Source organism: Rattus norvegicus, chromosome 4, assembly GCF_036323735.1.
Source record: "Rattus norvegicus strain BN/NHsdMcwi chromosome 4, GRCr8, whole genome shotgun sequence".
Lineage (NCBI taxonomy): Eukaryota > Metazoa > Chordata > Mammalia > Rodentia > Muridae > Rattus > Rattus norvegicus.
This window is the reverse complement of record NC_086022.1, coordinates 76,505,492-76,525,924: the sequence shown is the minus strand read 5'-3', so window position 1 is coordinate 76,525,924 and position 20,433 is coordinate 76,505,492. Positions and strand designations below refer to the sequence as shown.

Here is a 20,433-nt window from a genome sequence, read left to right as displayed (position 1 = left end):
GTAATCATACAGATAAGCAAATTACAGCATCTAGAGAGGCCTCCGGCTAAGTCTGGCTAAGTGGTTCTTGCTCACCCTTAATTATACACAGACAAAATGTAAGGTTTATACAATGGAGAAAATAGTCAGCTATTATATAGAAAATCACAGTGTTGTGCTTTGAATTATCAATAGGAACAAAGATCAGGTTTTCAAAATATTAGAAATGAATATTGCATTGGGAACACTAAATATTTTAATAAGCACAACCTAGACATTTTCAAAGAGAACAGAGGATTTGAGGGGAGTAGAGGCCATGGAACCAAAGCTGCCCACAGGCAATTCCCCTTCAACAGGGACGAGCATCTCACTGTGCTCTTTTATACTTTGTTTCTATGACATATTCATATTGGGATTGTTCTCTGATCTCATTTCTCCCCAGCATTGTATATGGTATGGAATAATTAGAAAGGAAAGATAAAAGACTTGTTATAAAGTAGATGTTGGCATAAAACATTCAAAGGAAAATAGAAATTGCCTGTTTTCCAGTTCACCAATGAAAATGAAAATCTTTCTACGGGAGACACAGGGACTATTATTTTATGTGTCTATAGGAAATAGAACTATGGACGAAGAAGATTGAAAAACAGTTGTCGGTGCTTTGTCTTAAAGTACTATCTCTATGTTTTCATTATTTTGTGTTATTTCATGAAATGGAAATACCACTAGGGGAGGAAATAGATTAGATTACTATGTTAGAGTCAAGAACCGTATCAGATCTCACATCACTCCCATGGAGAATACTGAAAGAAGATTTTGTAAAATTATGGTTTGAATGTGAGATACTTTTTCACCCAGGCTAATGTGTTTTAACACTTGGTGCCTCACTGTAAGGAATGTTTTTGGAGGTTATGGTACCTTATAGGGTGAAAGGCATGCCTGGAGAAATTGGATCGCCAGATGCAGATTTTGAAGGTGATAGTTCATCTTCTGTACTGGCCAGAGGTCTCTAACTCCTGATTGACTATATGTGAACAAGTATGTGACCATAGCTCAAGATTCTAGTCATGGACCAAGTCGCTTCACCTGCCACTTCTTCCCCTCACCCCATAGTGGATTGCATTATGGGAAATGATGAACTGAAATAAATGCTTCTTCCCTGAAGTTATTTCAGGTATGTATTATTAAAGCAAGAAGAAAAACGTAATATACTACAGGAATAAGGGCATTCAATAGAACAAAACAGCAAAAGAAAGATATAGAAAACACATCCAAGCTGGTCCTGGAACTAGTTACCACCAGTTGTGATTAAGAGTTGACATGATTAATAAAATTAAGAACGTCAGTGATAACTTTTCAGGATGCTACTTTGAGGATATTAAGTTTTTTGTGTCTTACCATAGTCAGTCAATATACTAGTTCCGTATACCACCCTTTACATATAATTTGCACACAGTACTTTCTGTTGACATTATTTTTTATATATAGCTGGTCAGACAATGATAATGTAGCTTATCAATTTATATGCCAAGTAAGATTGTAAGTTACCTAAAAAGTAATTCACAAGAATGGTTTGATATGATAGTAGGTATAACAACAAATTGTATTGGTCTATACCCGAGGGTTAGTATAGGCTCTTTAATAACCATGAGCAAAATACATACTCTATAAGAGGTTGTTTCACTCTTTAGAACCTTAGGTTTTTGAGTTGATATTACTGGGAATTTACATTCTATCTATTGCTACTCCAATGCTCATGTTTGCTAGCAGAGATAAATGTAATTGCTAGCTGCATAATTGAATTTGTAATTTTGCTGATAATACAGATTACCAATGTTCAAATAAGCTAACTGAAGGGTACATTTTTATTATACAATAATATATTTGTATTGTAAAATATTCTTGTGAATAATTTAATTTTTGTACTTCATAATTGCAATGTATCTGGAATGTTTTTATATTTTCTAAAAATGAAAAACAAACAAAAAACAGGAGTACTCAAGTACAAGTGGGTACAAGTAGGACATAAAATATAAACATTTTTAGACTATAAAATAAATTGTGTAGGCAACTTTTGAGTTAAGTGCTCAAATACTATATATAAAAAATTAGGGGCTGGGGATTTAGCTCAGTGGTAGAGCGCTTACCTAGGAAGCGCAAGGCCCTGGGTTCGGTCCCCAGCTCCGAAAAAAAGAACCAAAAAAAAATTATATTACTTCTTACACTGAGGAAATTATGATTCAAGAATTACAAAATTTATTGATTAAATATAAAACTTACTAATTGTAGAAAAATTCGGAGATTATAATACATTTAAAAATGTATGTGTGTATATTTCTCTTTTCTGAGTAGTAGAGTGTTTATTTGTATACCATTTGTATGTTTGTGCATTAATGTTGCCAGAGATCTCAGAAGAGGATGTTTGATCCCCTAGAAATGGAGTTACAGATGTTGTGAACCCAGGTTCAGCAAGTGCCCTTAACTCTTCAGTCCTCTCTCCATCCTCAAATGCATTTTTTGAAAAACTGTTTGGTTCTTTATTGTAGGATTAAAAGTGAACCTGGATGTGGTGGGTCACACCTATAATTCCTGTACTAGGGAATATGAAGCAAGAGGATCATCATTAGTTAACATAGTGAGTTCCAGGCCTGCCGGGACTATAGAATGAAATATTGTATCATTGACCAAAAAAGAAAACCAGCAAAACAATAATACGAATTTTGGGGGGAGCAGAATAGTGAAGAAATACTGACATTTGTTTGTTTCTTTGTTTTTTTTACTTAAATCTTGATTAATGCTATAATATATGTCTAAATCACATTCATGAACACATGCTCACATAAACATGTGTATTCACATAAACATATATTCATGTAATGTTTGATCATGTAAAGAGATGACAGTATAGTAGTGATGATCACTTTGGAGAATAGAGAGGGTACTTGCTAACAAGTGAATAGATCCAATGATATTGAATGATCGCCTGTCAGTTTACAAAGCTAAGAAACAGTGTAACTTAACTCCATGGAATAGTGAACGGACTTAAGAATGACTCCTACAATACTTAACAGGTTCAAGAATGAATTCAATGAAGAGAAATGGATCATGTTTGCTTGGCAGATTAGAAATGCCAGCCCTAGCCCTTATGGTTGATGGATTGTGTTTGATTTCTTGGGGAAAATATAGAAGTATTTTTTCTCCAAATGTTTCTTGCTAAGAGAAGAACAAGGTACCTTCAGGAGTGTAGAAATGAGACATAGGATGGGGACTGTCCTTACTCACACCAAATGCTGATGCTTATGTTCCTAGAAATTGATATTTCTACAGATTTCAGGTGTCACATGTGTAAAGAAACATGTCTGGAGAGTCTGATACATATAAAAGACTTAAAGAAATTAACAGCAAGTGAGGGAGTCTAAACATTTCCAAACTCATCTTCTAGAGCAGGGGTTGCCAATCTTCCTAATGCTGGGATATTTTTAAACAGTTCCTCATGGTATGGTGACCCCTAACCATAAAATTACATTTGTTGCTACTTCATAGCTATAATTTTGATAATGTTATAAATCACAATGTAAATAACTGTGTTTTATGATGGTCGTAGACAACCCCTGTGAAAGGATCATTTGAGCCCTTAAAGAGGGCTTCTAGAGGGAAGTGATCAAGTATTACATGATCCAAACACACAGTCGCTAGTGAAATAGGGAGCTATGAACAATGACATCAGGGCTAAATAACTGTGTCCTAGGCAGACCAGGATATGGGTCACTCTAACATGGGGTGATGTTCAAAGTGAGCAAGAACTTATTAATAATTACACATGGCCAATAATTCCAAGAATCCAAAGAAATCTCTGAAAACCACAAAAACAAAGCAAAGCAAAATGAACAACCAAAAAGTAACTTTAAGCCAACCATAGAGGAAGGAATAAGAGAAAGGATATTTGTTATCCTTGGGATAGGAAAAAAGTAAAGAAACAATAGAAGACTAGTCAAAGGGAAATTCTCAAAAAGATAATTGCGACTTAAAAAAACACAATTTAAATGAACCCACACACCTATGGTCACTTGATTTTTGACAAAGGAGCCAAAACCATCCAATAGAAAAAAGATAGCATTTTTAGCAAATGGTGCTGGTTCAACTGGAGGTCAGCATGTAGAAGAATGCAGATCGATCCATTCTTATTGCCCTGTACAAAGCTTAAGTCCAAGTGGATCAAGGAACTCCACATAAAACCAGATACACTCAAACTAGCAGAAGAAAAAGTGGGGAAGAATCTTGAACACATGGGTACTGGAGAAGATTTCCTGAACAAAACACTAATGTCTTATGCTCTAAGATCAAGAATCGACAAATGGGATCTCATAAATCTACAAAGTTTCTGTAAGGCAAAAGACACTGTTGTTAGGGAAAAATGGCAAACAACAGATTGGGAAAAGATCTTTACCAATCCTACAATTGATAGAAGCCTTATATCCAAAATATACAAAGAACTCAAGAAGTTAGACCGCAGGGAGACAAATAACCCTATTAAAAATGGGGTTCAGAGCTAAACAAAGAATTCACAGCTGAGGAATGCCAAATGGCTGAGAAACACCTAAAGAAATGTTCAGCATCTTTAGTCATAACAAAGCAAATCAAAACAACCCTGAGATTTCACCTCACACCAGTGAGAATGGCTAAGATCAAAAACTACGGCGATAGCAGATGCTGGCAAGGATGTGGAGAAAGAGGAACACTCCTTCATTGTTGGTGGGACTGCACACTGGTACAACCATTCTGGACATCAGCCTGGAGGTTCCTCAGAATATTGGACATTGCACTACCTGAGGATCCAGCTATACCTCTCTTGGGCATATACCCAAAAGATGCCCCAACATATAAAAAAGGCACGTGCTCCACTATGTTCATCGCAGCCTTATTTATAATAGCCAGAAGCTGGAAAGAACCCAGATGCCCTTCAACAGAGGAATGGATACAGAACATGTGGTACATCTACACAATGGAATACTTCTCAGCTATCAAAAATAATGACTTTATGAAATTCATAGGCAAATGGATGGAACTGGAAAATATCATCCTGAGTGAGGTAACCCAATCACAGAAAAACACACATGGTATGCACTCATTGATAAGTGGCTATTAGCCCAAATGCTCAAATTACTCTAGATGCACAGAACACGTAAACTCAAGAAGGATGACCGAAATGCGGATGCTTCACTCCTTCTTTAAAAGGGGAAGACGAATACCTTTGAGAGGGAATAGGGAGGCACAGTTTAGAACAGACACAGAAGGAACGCCCATTCAGAGCCTGCCCCACATGTGGCCCATACATATACAGCCACCAAACTAGATAAGATGGATGAAGGAAAGAAGTGCAGGCTGACAGGAACCAGATGTAGATCTCTCCTGAGAGCCAGAGCCAGAATATGGCAAATATGTAGGCAAATGCCAGCAGCACACCACTGAACTAAGAACGAGACCCCCGTTGAAGGAACCAGAGAAAGGACTGGAAGAGCTTGAAGGGGCTTGAGACCCCATATGAACAACAATGCCAAGCAACCAGAGCTTCCAGGGACTAAGCCACTACCCAAAGATTATACATGGACTGACCCTGGGCTCCAACTGCATAGGTAGCAATGAATAGCCTAGTAAGAGCACCAGTGGAAGGGGAAGCCCTTGCTTGGTCCTGCCAAGACTGAACCCCCAGTGAATGTGTTTGTTGGGGGGAGGGTGGTAATGGGTAAGGATGGGGAGGGAAACACCCACATAGAAGGGGAGGGGAAAGGGTTAGGGGGATGTTGGGCTGGAAACCTGGAAAGGTAATAACAATTGAAATGTAAATAAATACCCAATTTAATAAAGATGGAGAGAAAAAAAGTGGGAAGGAAAAAGAAAAGAAAGGAAGGGAAATTTTCATCATCATCAAGCCCAACAATACACTTTTATTATAGAAAATTGAGTACCCACAGATTGAATAAACTTCCCAAATTTTCTATGTTTAAAAAAAAAGTTAAAGAACAGAGAAATCATGAGGCAAAAACAATAAGCAGAAAAAGTAAAAGAAATGGTAGGAGACAAGTTGCCAGTGTGAAAGTAAGCACTTAGTCTACATGAGAATGGGCTATTGCAAGGAGGGCTATAATGAAGGTGGTGTCTATCTCAATTACCTCTCCTGTTCTTACAGCAAAATATCCTGACAAAAGGAATTTAGGAGACAGAGGTTTTAATTCAGTGCAGAGTTTAGGGTTATCGTCCATCATGAGAAAGTTATAGCAGCAGGTAGTTGATGCATTGGTCTCATTGCATTCATAATAAGGAAGCAGATAGTGTTGATTGAGTCCTTGTGCTCAGCCCACTTTATTTTTTTATACAGTCCAAGATCCCAGATAACTGTTCCTTCCATAATGACTTGGTATTCTCACACAGAATAAACTAATGAAGAAGCTAACCTAGCCTAGATAATGCCCTCAGAGTTATGCTTGAAGGTTTATCTTTTAGGTAATTTTAGAGCTTGTTAAGTAGATAATGAACACTACCCATCACAGTGGCATTATGGTGGAAGAATATTTTCTCTTAGTTTTAAAGAAAAGGGAAGGTCTTATTAAAGGACCGAGAGCTGGCTACAAGAGACACCACTTACAACACAGTGAGGAAGATCAGAATAGATAGGACATAAGAAATAGGAAAGGTGTCCTTGTTATATGTCGGAGCACCTTTGGGGTATATGCCTAGGAGTGGTTTAGTTGGGTCCTCAGATGGTACTATGTCCAATTTTCTGAGGAACTTCCAAACTGATTTCCAGTGTTTCTATCAACTTGCAATCTCACCAACAATGGAAGAGTGTTCCTCTTTTTCCACATCCTCTGCCACCTGAGTTTTTGATCTTAGACATTCTGACTGGTGTGATGTGGAATCTCAGGGTTATTTTGATCTGCGTTTCCCTGATGACTACAGATATTGGACATTTCTTTTTTTTTTTTATGAGCCCATCTTTGTGGGTGTGGTCCTTATAAAAGTGATTGATTGAACCAGCCCAATAGAAATGTTAGGTCTCCACTGAGGCCAGAGATTCTATTATCTTTTTTTTTTTATTAACTTGAGTATTTCTTATATACATTTCGAGTGTTATTCCCTTTCCCAGTTTCCGGGCAAACATCCCCCTAATCCCTCCCCCTCCCCTTCTTTATGGGTGTTCCCCTCCCAAACCTTCCCCCATTGCCACCCTCCCCCCAACAATCTAGTTCACTGGGGGATCAATCTTAGCAGGACCCAGGGCTTCCCCTTCCACTGGTGCTCTTACTAGGATATTCATTGCTACCTATGAGGTCAGAGTCCAGGTTCAGTCCATGTATAGTCTTTAGGTAGTGGCTTAGTCCCTGGAAGCTCTGGTTGCTTGGCATTGTTGTTCATAAGGGGTCTCGAGCCCCTTCGAGCTCTTCCAGTTCTTTCTCTGATTCCTTCAACGGGGGTCCTATTCTCAGTTCAGTGGTTTGCTGCTGGCATTTGCCTCTGTATTTGCTGTATTCTGGCTGTGTCTCTCAGGAGCGATCTACATCCGGCTCCTGTCGGTCTGCACTTCTTTGCTTCATCCATCTTGTCTAATTGGGTGGCTGTATATGTATGGGCCACATGTGGGGCAGGCTCTGAATGGGTGTTCCTTCTGTGTCTGTTTTAATCTTTGCCTCTCTATTCCCTGCCAAGGGTATTCTTGTTCCCCTTTTAAAGAAGGAGTGAAGCATTCACATTTTGATCATCCGTCTTGAGTTTCGTTTGTTCTAGGGATCTAGGGTAATTCAAGCATTTGGGCGAATAGCCACTTATCAATGAGTGCATACCATGTATGTCTTTCTGTGATTGGGTTAGCTCACTCAGGATGATATTTTCCAGTTCCAACCATTTGCCTACGAATTTCATATACTCGTTGTTTTTGATAGCTAAGTAATATTCCATTGTGTAGATGTACCACATTTTCTGTATCCATTCCTCTGTTGAAGGGCATCTGGGTTCTTTCCAGCTTCTGGCTATTATAAATAAGGCTGCGATGAACATAGTGGAGCACATGTCTTTTTTATATGTTGGGGCATCTTTTGGGTATATGCCCAAGAGAGGTATAGCTGGATCCTCAGGCAGTTCAATGTCCAATTTTCTGAGGAACCTCCAGACTGATTTCCAGAATGGTTGTACCAGTCTGCAATCCCACCAACAATGGAGGAGTGTTCCTCTTTCTCTGCATCCTCGCCAGCATCTGCTGTCACCTGAGTTTTTGATCTTAGCCATTCTCACTGGTGTGAGGTGAAATCTCAGGGTTGTTTTGATTTGCATTTCCCTTATGACTAAAGATGTTGAACATTTCTTTAGGTGTTTCTCAGCCATTCGGCATTCCTCAGCTGTGAATTCTTTGTTTAGCTCTGAACCCCATTTTTTTTTGGTTCTTTTTGTAGGAGCTGGTGACCAAACCCAGGGCCTTGTGCTTCCTAGGCAAGCGCTTTACCACTGAGCTAAATCCCCAACCCCTGAACCCCATTTTTAATAGGGTTATTTGTCTCCCTGCGGTCTAACTTCTTGAGTTCTTTGTATATTTTGGATATAAGGCCTCTATCTGTTGTAGGATTTGTAAAGATCTTTTCCTAATCTGTTGGTTGCCGTTTTGTCCTAACCACAGTGTCCTTTGCCTTACAGAAGCTTTGCAGTTTTATGAGATCCCATTTGTCGATTCTTGATCTTAGAGCATAAGCCATTGGTGTTTTGTTCAGGAAATTTTTTCCAGTGCCCATGTGTTCCAGATGCTTCCCTAGTTTTTCTTCTATTAGTTTGAGCCTTTCTGGTTTGATGTGGAGGTCCTTGATCCACTTGGACTTAAGCTTTGTACAGGGTGATAAGCATGGATCGATCTGCATTCTTCTACATGTTGACCATTTTGGACATTTCTTTAGGTGCTTCTTAACCAATACTTTGGTATTTCTCAGTTGAAATTTTTTTTGTTTAGCTCTCTATCCCATTTTTAATATGGTTATTTGGTTCTCTGGAGTCTAACTTTATGAGTTCTTTGTGTATATTGGTTATTAGCCCTCTATCAGATATAGGATTGGTAAAGATCTTTTCCAAATCTCTTGGTTGCCATTTTGTCCTATTGACAGTATCCTTTGCCTTACAGAAGCTTTGCAATTTTATGAGGTCCCATTTGTCGATTTTTGATCTTAGAGCATAAGCTACTGGAGTTCTGTTCAGGAAATTTTTCCCTGTGTACATGTGTTTGAGGTTCTGTTGGGAGCTATGCCCATAAAACCCTACATTACTGATGTTAATATTATAGTTAGAGTCAAGTATGACTGGGTTCATTAAGAGGTCAGGACGATGGAAAATCCCCAGTCAGCTGCAGAAGGCTAATACAAATCTGGTGTTCAGGTTGCCTAATGATATGACAAAACTTGTGACCTTTTTGAGAAACCAATATCCTTTTGACCACAGGAGCAAAGTGGCCTTATCCTGCGTAAATGTTTCCTTCTTCCTCCCTCCCTCTGTTACCCCCTGCTATGGTATAAATTCAGCCTTGGGAAAAAATAAAATTTGTCACCTTGATCAGACTCTTGTCTTGGTGTCCTCTTCGCGTCTCTTGTCCCCCATTCTCCTATTCTCTCCTAGGTGGTCCCCAACCTCTGCTAACTGCCCTGTGTGCCAGGGCAAGGCTCTTCCTCACTTTCTTTTCCATTCCTTTCAGTGTATTTGGTTTTATATGGAGGTCCTGATCTACTTCGACTTGAGCTTTGTACAAGGATATAAGAATGGGTTGATTTGCATTCTATATGTTGACCTCCAGTTGAACCAACACCATTGGTTGAAAGTGCTGTCTTTTTTCCCACTGGATGGTTTTAGTTCCTTTGTCAAAGACATGGCCCACTATGTTCATAGCAGCCTTATTTATAATAGCTAGCATTTGGAAAGAACCTAGATGTCCTTTAATGGAGGAATGGATACAGAAAAAGTGGTACATTAACACAATGGGGTACTACTCAGGTATTAAAAACAATGACTTCATGAAATTCATAGGCAAATGAATTGAATTAGAAAATATTATCCTGAGTGAGATAACCCAGTCACAAAAGAACACACATGGTATGCACTCACTGATAAGTAAATATTAGCCCAAAAGCTTGGAATACCCAAGATACAATTCACATACCACATGAAGCTCAAGAAGAAGGAAGATCAAAGCAAGGATGTTTCAGTCCTTTTTAAAAGAGAGAACAAAATAGGCACAGGAGGAAATACAGAGACAAAGTATGGAGCAGAGACTGAAGGAAAGGCCATCCAGAGACTGCTACACCTGGGGATCCATCCCATACATAGACATCAAACCCAGACACTATTGGGGATGCCGAGAAGTGCATGCTGACAGGAGCCTGATATATAGCTGTCTCCTGAGAGGCTGTGACAGAGCCTGACAAATACAGAAGCAGATGCTTACAGCCAATCATTGGACTGAGAATGAGGTCCCCAATCAAGGAGTTAGAGAGAGGACTGAAGGAGCTGAAGGAAGAATAATAATAACAACCCTCCTGAACCCCTGAGCTTCTGGGAACTAAACCAACAAAGAAAGAGTACACATGGAGGGACCCATGGTTCCAACCAAATATGTAGCAGAGGATGGCCTTCTTGGACATCAATGAGAGGAGAGAGCCTTGGTCATTGGAAGGCTCAATGCCCTAGTGTAGGAAAATGACAGGGCAGGCAGGCGGGAGTTGTTGAGTGGGTGGGGGAGTACCCTCATAGAAGGAAGGATGAGGTAGGATGGGATGGGATTCCAGAGGGGAAAGGGGAAAGGGGATAACATTTGAAATGTAAATAAATAAAATATCCAATAAAAAGAAAAAGAAATTGGAAGCATGGTTTCAAATATGGGGAAAAGAAGAAATGAAAATGACATGGTAGAGAGAGCAATCAATTTGTCATGGAAAAAGGTGAAAGGCCTGCAGACACCTGCCATGAATTTGTAGTCTGGAAACCTGAAAATAGAACATGCTAGATGCTATTCTCTATTTGCTCTGCCTGGACAATGCCCTATTCTTCTTCTTATAAAAGCCACTACAACTGGGGTGTGTTATCTAACTGTGAAGCAAGGGCAACAGGGAGTGAGTTTAGAAGCAGAGTGGGCAATAATGACAGAATAAGATAGGTTTTAAAGATAGACTTATAAAGAATAGTTTGCTTTTAGATTTTTATTATCTGGTAAGCAGACATGACTAAGTTCACCTTTTAATACTGATTTTGATTATTCATAGGATGCGTGACTAATAATTACATAATGAGAATCTGTCTTAATGAAACTTTTGTATACAAGCATTATTTCTATAGCCTTGTATGCTGGAACACCTTGTCCAAATTTTCCCTTTTGATCATTGCTAAGACAAAAACAACAGCATATAATTAGGTGGCAAGTATCAGAGTTTCTTGTATACTTTTGTTTTATGACGTGAAATGGTTGCCTTCTAGGTGTCTGTAATAGTGTGCACATTATTTAACTTTCCTGATTGCAGAAATTATACATGCAGTTGGAGCAGATATCAGCTTGTAAATTAAGGTACTCTATGAAAAATGTCCAAGGTCATTTGTTACAAAACATGATTAACTCAGAAAGAACGAAAGATAACCTGTAACACTGAGAAACCCAGAACCTAGAAGAAAAGAACCCAAGTCACTGTTACTATTTAGCTGGGAGTGAGAAATGTCTGGTTTAAAAGTATGAGCTTACTTCTGAAGACTTTGGGTTTCTGTGATAACAAAAGAATGAGCTGGTCTTAATTGCATTTCTCAGGAACTATTTTGTTTTTATAATCCATTTAATTCACTCCATTGAAAAGTTGATTACTGTGGACTGGACAAGCAATTGAGGCTCCAAACATCAGAGGTAATGAAACAGTCATCCAGCCATGACAATGGGAGGTCATCCTAAGATTTTCAATGGAGGAATAGCATAAAACAGTATGCATTTAAAATATTGTTTGGCCGTGTTGTGTGAAAGTATTCCAATACAGTTTAATTTCCATCTTGGTTCCATTTCAGAGGCTCCCACAGAGTCTGAATCTGCATGACCTTGTTTTTACACTATCTGGTCTGTGGCATGGGTCGCAGAGTACCTTTTATAGTTTTCCTCTGCCTTTCTTGACTTGAAGTTTGAAAACCATTTGAGAACTTTTGTAGTATTAACCTATCACCATGACTGACATACAATGAAGAAGAGATTTCAAAGAAAGCCTGGCAGGTGGAAGCCATGCATAGAATAAGTGAGAATCTGAAAGAAAGTGTTCCATGAGAGTGGTAATCAGTCAGAAGGAGAGTCCTTCCCCGGCTGGGTTTGATCAGTGAGTTGCTTCCAAGATTTTCAATTGAAGCTGTATGAACAGAATTGAATTCAAAGATTTATACTGATTGTGAGGAACTGAAATAGCTGAACGTGAGAGGCAGGAGTTGCTGAGTGATTACAAAGGTTTATAACAAAGACAGCTCGTGAGAGGTCGACAAAGAGGAGGAGACGTGGCTGAGGGAAGACAGAACAGAGAACAGAGTGGATCCACGTGTAGGTTAACTATAGAGGAGGCAAACCAGGTTAGGAGATAGAAAAGGAAATAAAGTGCCTTGGAGAAAAACAGGAGAGAGTGAGGGCAATCAAATTGAAGAAGCCAGGGTGTAAGGCTTTTATTCATCACACACACACACACACACACACACACACACACCCTGAGAGACAGAGAGAGAGAGAGAAAGAGAGAGACAGAGACAGAGACAGAGACAGAGAGACAGAGAGAGACAGAGAGAGACAGAGAGAGACAGAGAGAGACAGAGAGAGACAGAGAGAGACAGAGAGAGACAGAGAGAGACAGAAAGAGGAAGGAGAGAGAAGTACTGACCTACAGGAAAATGAAAGAGTTAAGAACTTATGAAGCCACACACAGATCAGAACGTTATGTCCTTATATCTAGCTGTTTCTTTTCCACCAGGGAAAGGCAAGGATTACTGTTAGATTAAATGTAGACAAAGTCATCCTGTTACACTTTCAAGCTAGCTAGTGTCCAACCAAGTTTAAACAAAGTTTAAATCAATCAACTATTGGGAATTACATTTAAATTGTCTTAATATTGGGATAGCGTCTTAAGAAACATAAAAAACAAAAGATTCTTTGATGAATAAGCACAAATAGGTCAAGGGAAATTCTGCAGGGGTGGTCTACCTCAGGTACAGAGAGAGTATTTGATGGCAGAAAGTGGATGAGGTATCCTAAAATGGCCTCAGAAAATTGCACAAGGGAAAGTACTTCTAGATTAATTATGAATTGCAACCAGTAACAGTCACTTAATTGTTTCTGTGCCGATTTCATTTAAATGTGTTCTCTGATTAAAAACCCCAAGGCATTAGTGGGACAATTAAGAAGTAAATAGTTTATAGTCAACATATTGTTCAAGCCATCAATAATGAGTAAGGAAGTTTTGATGATGATGATGATAAAGAGATGCTAATAAGAAATGCTCATTTCAGAAAACATGTTGCATATTGTAGTACAGAGGTAAACACTGCTGTTTATATATACATGTGAGCTGGTAGACACACACACTCACACACACACACACATTCACAGATATATTAACTATAGACTATTTCTAAGCACATAAGCCTAGCTAAACTTTCAGACTCTGTGACTGACAATGTAAGTGACCTGAGACTTAACTTTTCTGAGCTTTAATTATTAAAGCAAGACCCCAATTGTAACTTTGGCTATCTCATGCTCCTGTGAATCACTAGAAGACTTACACATAATATTTTTAAAATGTGCTACCATTTTATTTGTCCTTAATATCTGTCTGTCTGTCTGTAAAGTGTAAAATATAAAAATCCTTATAATATATTTCCCAGTATGTCAGTTGTTTTCTTTCCAACTATTAATTTTATCCTTTATTTTATATATACTCAAACTTTCTTTTATTGAGGAATATGCTAAGGTTACAAAAGCACAAAGCTATAAACGAAACACAATACTTTATAAACTAAATGTGGTAGTATGTGCCACACATGGGAAGGAGTGTATGTTTTAGAGTTAGGAATGGTAGACAGAGAAGCATAAGTAGTCAGAGTTCAGAGAACTTTAGTACTACCAATTGGTAGGTGTGCCCTGCAGGATGCCCTCTCTCTAAAGGGAGAGGAAACTCTAAATATATTGTAATTCACTTTGAGGCCTGGTTGCTAGACATAGTTCAGGTAAAGGGTTGCAGATAAACCGACTGTTAGAGTAAATGAAGTAGATGACTGTATTGTTTAAGGATGACTTGACTAGACATGCTCTAGTGGAAGGTCTGCAGATCAAAGTTCCTGCTGGGCTCAGAGCAATCCATGGCCAATGATCATGAAGGAAATGAGACGATGGACTTTAAAATCATGAAGAACCAACTCTTCCAGAAATTTGAAAGAATTTCTAAGAAAATTCTAACCCTCAGAGTAAATGAGAGCTCTAGTGGACTTTTGTCTCTGCTGTCTGCTTGGGGTTTGCTCGGTGCAACCAGATCATCTGTGTCAATCACTGAGAAGCCACGCAGAGGTGGCACAACTGTGAACTGATGAGGCGATAAATACCACTGGAAAGAAGAAGGTTGTAGGGTTTGAAGTGAGGTGACATGCACAGGTTCATGTCACTTGTCACTAAGACCCACATCTGTTACCTCAGAGACTCTGCAGCCCCCTGCCCACATTTTGCACCATGGAAATATGTGAAAAGCACAATAAAGATAAAGAAAATAATATTACCCAGTGCCGGCACACAGGGATATGAGCCGGTGCTCTCTATAAATATTAGATTAAAAAGACATGAGCAGCTTTTACCATTATACAGCATAATAGAATTTGATCAGCTAAATCCCAGGGCTTTATAAAGCACAAATTATGTAAACAAGCTTAATGGCTTTTTGATAAAACTACAAAGCCAGTAGTGGGAAGAATGCAAGAAGTGGGGTTTTTTTGTTTGTTTGTTTGTTTGTTTTTGTTTTTGTTTTTGTTTTTGTTTTTTGATTTTTGGGTTTTTTTTTTTTTTTAGTTTGAACTTTTTAGCAGTCCATCGCCTTAACCACTCGGCCACCTCGTCCCTAGTTTGAACTTTTTAAACCTCATGTGCCAGAGCACAGATGCACAGATACTCAAATTTTTTAAACAAAGTTCAATACGGGAGCTGAGGAGATGGTTCAGTGAGTGAAAGGCTGCTGCAGCCCTGACAACCTGACCTCAAATCCCTAGAAAAGCTGGACCCAACAGCGCAGTCACTCCAAATTCCCAGTAGGCCCCTCTAGATGCTGTGGGCTAGGCAACTTGATTAATTCAAGGGCAAAGAGACCCTGTCTCAAAGAAGGATTATATACGACATGAATTTGGATAAAATCCCAAGGAAAACAAAGCAGTAGCTTCTTTTGGAAGGGATTTACTGAAAGCATCACTTCTCCATGTGAACTCTGCAGCACTTGAAAGGTTCTATCATTGAGAACCCTCTCTAATCTCTAATGGCTGTAGCTCAATAAGCAGCTTCTTCCACATATCATAGGATCTTCAAATCATCCATACTGCTAGACAAGACTTACTCCAAGAATCCTAACAGCTATTTTTGCCACACTTCCGTTACAGCACCATATCCAGCATGTACTTTACAGTGATTCAAAATCTACAGTCCTCCATACCTAAGATTCTCAATTAAATATCTTAATCATTCTCTAGATTCTCAAATATCATTTCACTCTCTACAGAGATATCTCATTGTCCCTCCAATGCTGTCAGATACTTTTCTTTCATCCTTTTCTCTAATGTGTTTCTATGTGCATATGTGAGGACACACAGACGTGCTACACAATCAAACTTATTTGCTGTGACCCTGCCTATTCCTCCACCTATTAGCTTGTCTCTCAGGCTTACTAACCCACTAGAAGCTTATTCTTGAGGCATTGATTTGTGGGCCTCTTCTTTTCTTTCCTCACCTTTTTAGTACCTTATCTCTTTTTATTCCTTGAGGTTTCTGTAGTGGGAACAATTTCTCAAGTCATGAAGTGATATATTTGGATTTTTATAGGCTATCTTAGACTGCTATACTTTCCCTGTCTTTACAACATTCCTTCAATATGGAAGAGCTTAAGCCAACCTTCACAGTATTATTCTTGGTGATGGCTATTCCGTATAGAACATGATATTTCCAGAATTGTTTGTGAGTGGCAAAGAGCTAAATGATCGTTATGCAGTTATTTAGCATGCTCAAGAACATGTAAGACAAGATTCTTCAAGGGTTCTTGGACACACCAATGCTCATAACTCTCTTGGGTAGGAGAAAACCATCCTGAGTGCATGAAGTGGCGTGTTCTTCCTGCTCAGACTGTTCCAGCATTTTGGGGTTGCATCCTTGTGATTCTCTTTCAATGGAGATATGGGTAAGACAGAATTTGCAGTTCTGATTCACACTGTGCTTCAAAACACAGAAAAGCATCTTTCCCCAGACTAAACCAGCCCTTCATTTTATGCAGGAAGGCTGCAAGTCTCATGCTTTTGTTTTGCATTCCTAAATGCAGATGGAAACCAACTTAATTCAAGTCTTGGCCAGAATGTCTTAGGTTAATACTTAAACTCATTGGGCTATAAACTTATTAGATAAATCAGGATCAAGATACATAAAGTTCTAACAAACTGTACTGAGGTCCTAGTAGAATTAACATGAAGTTCAACAAGAGGTAGTCAAAGGACACTTGGCAAGTGAGCCATCAAAGCAATTGGCTAAGGCTCTCTCTTAGCTGATCTCGCTTCAGAGTATACCAGAGATCTTGGGGTAGGAGGAAACTTAGAGCAGACTAGTTCTCTTAACAGCCTTCTATACATGGCTTCTACACTGAAGTCCTGTCCAGCCCTTTCCATTCTCCCTTCCATTCTGCATCATGCCTGGCTTCATGATACCATGTTAAGTTCTCTACTGAGTTCTCCCTGCCCAAGGTGCTCTTTAGAGTTTTGAGTTTAGTCACAGAATCCTATTTCCACTCGAGACTTAATGAAACCTCGAGAGGTAGAGATACAACACATGTTTGGAAATTAAAAAAAAAACATACACAACCCCATAAATGGTTCTGAAACATTGATCTAGAATCATGGGTTTAAAACACATTTCAGTTAGAATCTTTTTAGAACATGAACATTTTACTTAACTCTTGAAACTTAAAGAAATAAGAGAACCTTACCTAACTGTTTCTGTTGACCCAATATGCTAAGAATTACCTGTGTATTCTACTACTTTATTTGTACAATGCTGGTTGTAGGCAGCAGTAATCCACTTGGTAATAAAATGTATAAAAGCTTTGTGACTTTAGCCAAGTTAGTTCAGGTGCTGATGATTGCACAGCTGGTGACTAATGGAACTAGAACTCAAACCCAGTTCTTGGCATGAAGAACTGAGGGTACCTAGCAGGATGCTAGAGAAATTTCATGTGGCCATCATCATTCCACTATGAAGACCATTACATCGCCATTATCCTTCACTTCCTACATCTCAGAAGTCCACGTTAAGTGCCAGTCATCTCCTGGAACCACTAATGGTGATGGCTCAAAGCCCTATCAGGATTTTTGGAGTGTTATGTGCTGCCAATCTGTTAGAAATTTCTCTCCCATCTTAGAGAGCTGTGTATCGTATATACTGCTTTGGGAGTTTGCAAGAACTCACAGTCTCCTTTCACTGGCCTGAAATTTAATATGGAATTGAAGAAAAACCAGGATCTCTTCCTAAATAAATTTTATGAAAGCTTTGTGTAATCTTCGCGATTGCCAGAAAGGGTTTTGAGTACACAGAGGATACCCTTCTATGGAGAATGGAAGACATCAGGAGTGGCTTGTAAGCCTTCACCAAATATAAGCAGGCCGAGACTTGGTACTGATAGCACTTTTATCCAGCCTAGAACACTAGGGAAGGTAACTTCACGTGCCACTTCTTTTATGAACTTCAACTTGGCAATTTTACTTTCTTTGTTTTCTTTCGTATATTGATTTTTCATTAAAGTATTAAGTATTCATTGTTTAACAGAAAGAAAAACTATTTTAAAATATTTACTTATATGAGTGTTTGCCCACATATATGCATGTATACTGTGTGTGTGCCTGGTACCTATGGAAATCAAAGAAGGCATCATATTTCTCGGTACTAGAGTTGTAGATGGTTGTAGACTTCCATGTGAGTTCTGGGAACTGAACCCAGGTCCTTTGCAAGAGCAGTAAGTGGTGTGTAACTTCTGAGCTGTTTCTCAGGATCCAAATGGCAAACATTTAAGAAATTACAGTGTCAAAGGTTTTCATGGCATACATTTCAGCATTTTTGCCTAATAAGCCCAACAAGATTTAACTTCTTAGAAGATGTGATGAGAATACAGCATCAGAGCAATAAACAGCTCATGGACTATTATTTTCAACATACAGAGAAGCCATCCTCATGAAACATAAATGTGACATAGTTACCTGTCATGTTGCAATAAACCTTCAGAGGCCCCAGTGGTCCACTGCCATCAGGATCTATCCAGTAGTAATTTGATGTCTGGCCAAGGTGTTTGTAAGCTTCACAGGACGGCTCGTAGATGGCTGGAATGAAATATCCCACATGAGCACAGCACAAAACAAATGTCTCCCCAGCTCAAAACCTTAGTTCACATGCCCAGCACTGGCTGGCTGCTATGTAAACATTTCTTCCTGTTAGAGTGAACATTCATTTTTTTCTAAACTTAAATTTATGACTCAGAGTTTTCTGTATATTTCTGACCCCTGAATCTACTTATATGACTCTATACTTGGGGAAAGGATAGACCCAATCAGTTACTTACTAATAAGACATGTAACATATGTTTCTATTGGGGCTCATGACCCTTTCATTCATAAATTATATTGAAAACTTCTTTATTTTGAGAGATTGCAAATTGAACTATCAAGTAAGATAAAGGAGATCTTTCCATTTTTGTATCACTAATAATTGTTTTTTTTATGAATTGTATGTAATTTATAATCTTCTTGTGTCTCAGGCCAAAGGAGTGCTGGTTTCCTGATTCAGTTTGTTACAGGTGCTTTAATTACATCAAATTGAGTTTGTGTAAAAGCTTACATTTGCATAATTGAATTCTAGGTTCTTTTTCATTGTTTTCCCTTTTCTCTCCATATCTGTGACATATTTTCTTTTTCTTGAAGAGACTGCACCTGTTTTTAGAAGTACAAAATGGACATTTATATATCTGCTTGGTTGTGTCACTCTCAAAAATGCTATTAAGAGAATTTTTTTCTTTTCCCCAGCAGGTTCAAACTAGCATTCATGTGGAACATGAATAAAATTAGCACAGGACAAGGAGCCATTCCTGGTGAAAATCTGTTAAATGGTGCATTCCCCGTACAGAGCTATACAGTGTTGTTGGCCAGTGCTCCTGAGATCTGTTGTGGGTTAAATTAAGAAATAGGGGGTCTGAGTCTGAGGTATCCTCTGTTTTATCCTATATCAAATTTCCCTGTCCCTGTTCATGGCTCTCTCTACCCAAAGATAATAGACAGTTTTTAAGTTTTTTACCAACGGATTTCTTTCATTATACCAAATGTTAGTATACTTTGTCAAATGATTCTACAATTCTTTGGTTGGTTGTGCCTTCGTTTTTTCCTTCTTTCGCAAAGAGTTAATGCAAAGCATTTCTGTGATGTGTCCTAGGTAACACCTGTCTATGCAAATATGGCTGGATACAATCCAAATTCAAGACCTTTAATGCAGGATTTGTTTGTTGATTATGAGGTATTGCTTATGCTTCCAGTGCTGCTAGAAAAGGATGTGGCTAGAAAAGGAAGCAGAACCCAATAATCGTTGCCCCAGGATAACCATTAATAGGTCCACTTTCAATTTCTTAAGTGTCCACACAATAAATTACATATTTTTTCTAATTGTGGATGTCATGCCAAGTGAAATGCTATAATAAAAGGCCGGAGAAAATGTTTCCAAATGTTCAGCAGGAAGATGCTATAATTAGATGTTGGCTTCAAAATGAAAACTCCATGTAGTAAGTAGTAGGTTGCAGGAGAATATCAGGCTGTTGCTGTTATTGGTCAGTTGAAAGATGAGTGGCAGTTGAACTAAAGCAATCTAGCCAATGATAAAGTTGGCAGGACTGGATGCAGTTGTTCTGAAGTCAAGATGACATGAAGGTTGACTGAATAGAAGGGAGTAGGCATAGCTGCAAATGAAGAAATCACAATCTCTGAAAACAAACTAGGTGCCTTACCAATGACAGCATCTCTCCAGGTTAAAATCGCAAAATCCTTGTTTTTTAAAAATTCACACATGTATATAAGCATTATCATATCTATGTTCCATTTATTCCAACCAACTCCCTCCTATTTTCCCTAAGATCTCTTTTCCAAATTCCTATCTTTTTCTTTTTC

The 20,433-nt window shown here is 38.6% G+C and overlaps 1 protein-coding gene across 3 annotated transcripts in view; it reads right to left on the bottom strand.

Annotated features, from left to right (window-relative positions):
* The window catches only part of Cntnap2 (contactin associated protein 2), a 2,256,901-nt gene that overhangs the window by 840,334 nt on the left and 1,396,134 nt on the right, over positions 1 to 20,433 (bottom strand). For all 3 annotated transcript variants that reach the window (NM_001427648.1, XM_039109027.2, XM_039109028.2), the window contains one exon: positions 18,487 to 18,606. In NM_001427648.1, coding sequence (NP_001414577.1) covers positions 18,487 to 18,606 — 120 coding nt within the window. The remainder of the gene's footprint in view (positions 1 to 18,486; positions 18,607 to 20,433) is intronic.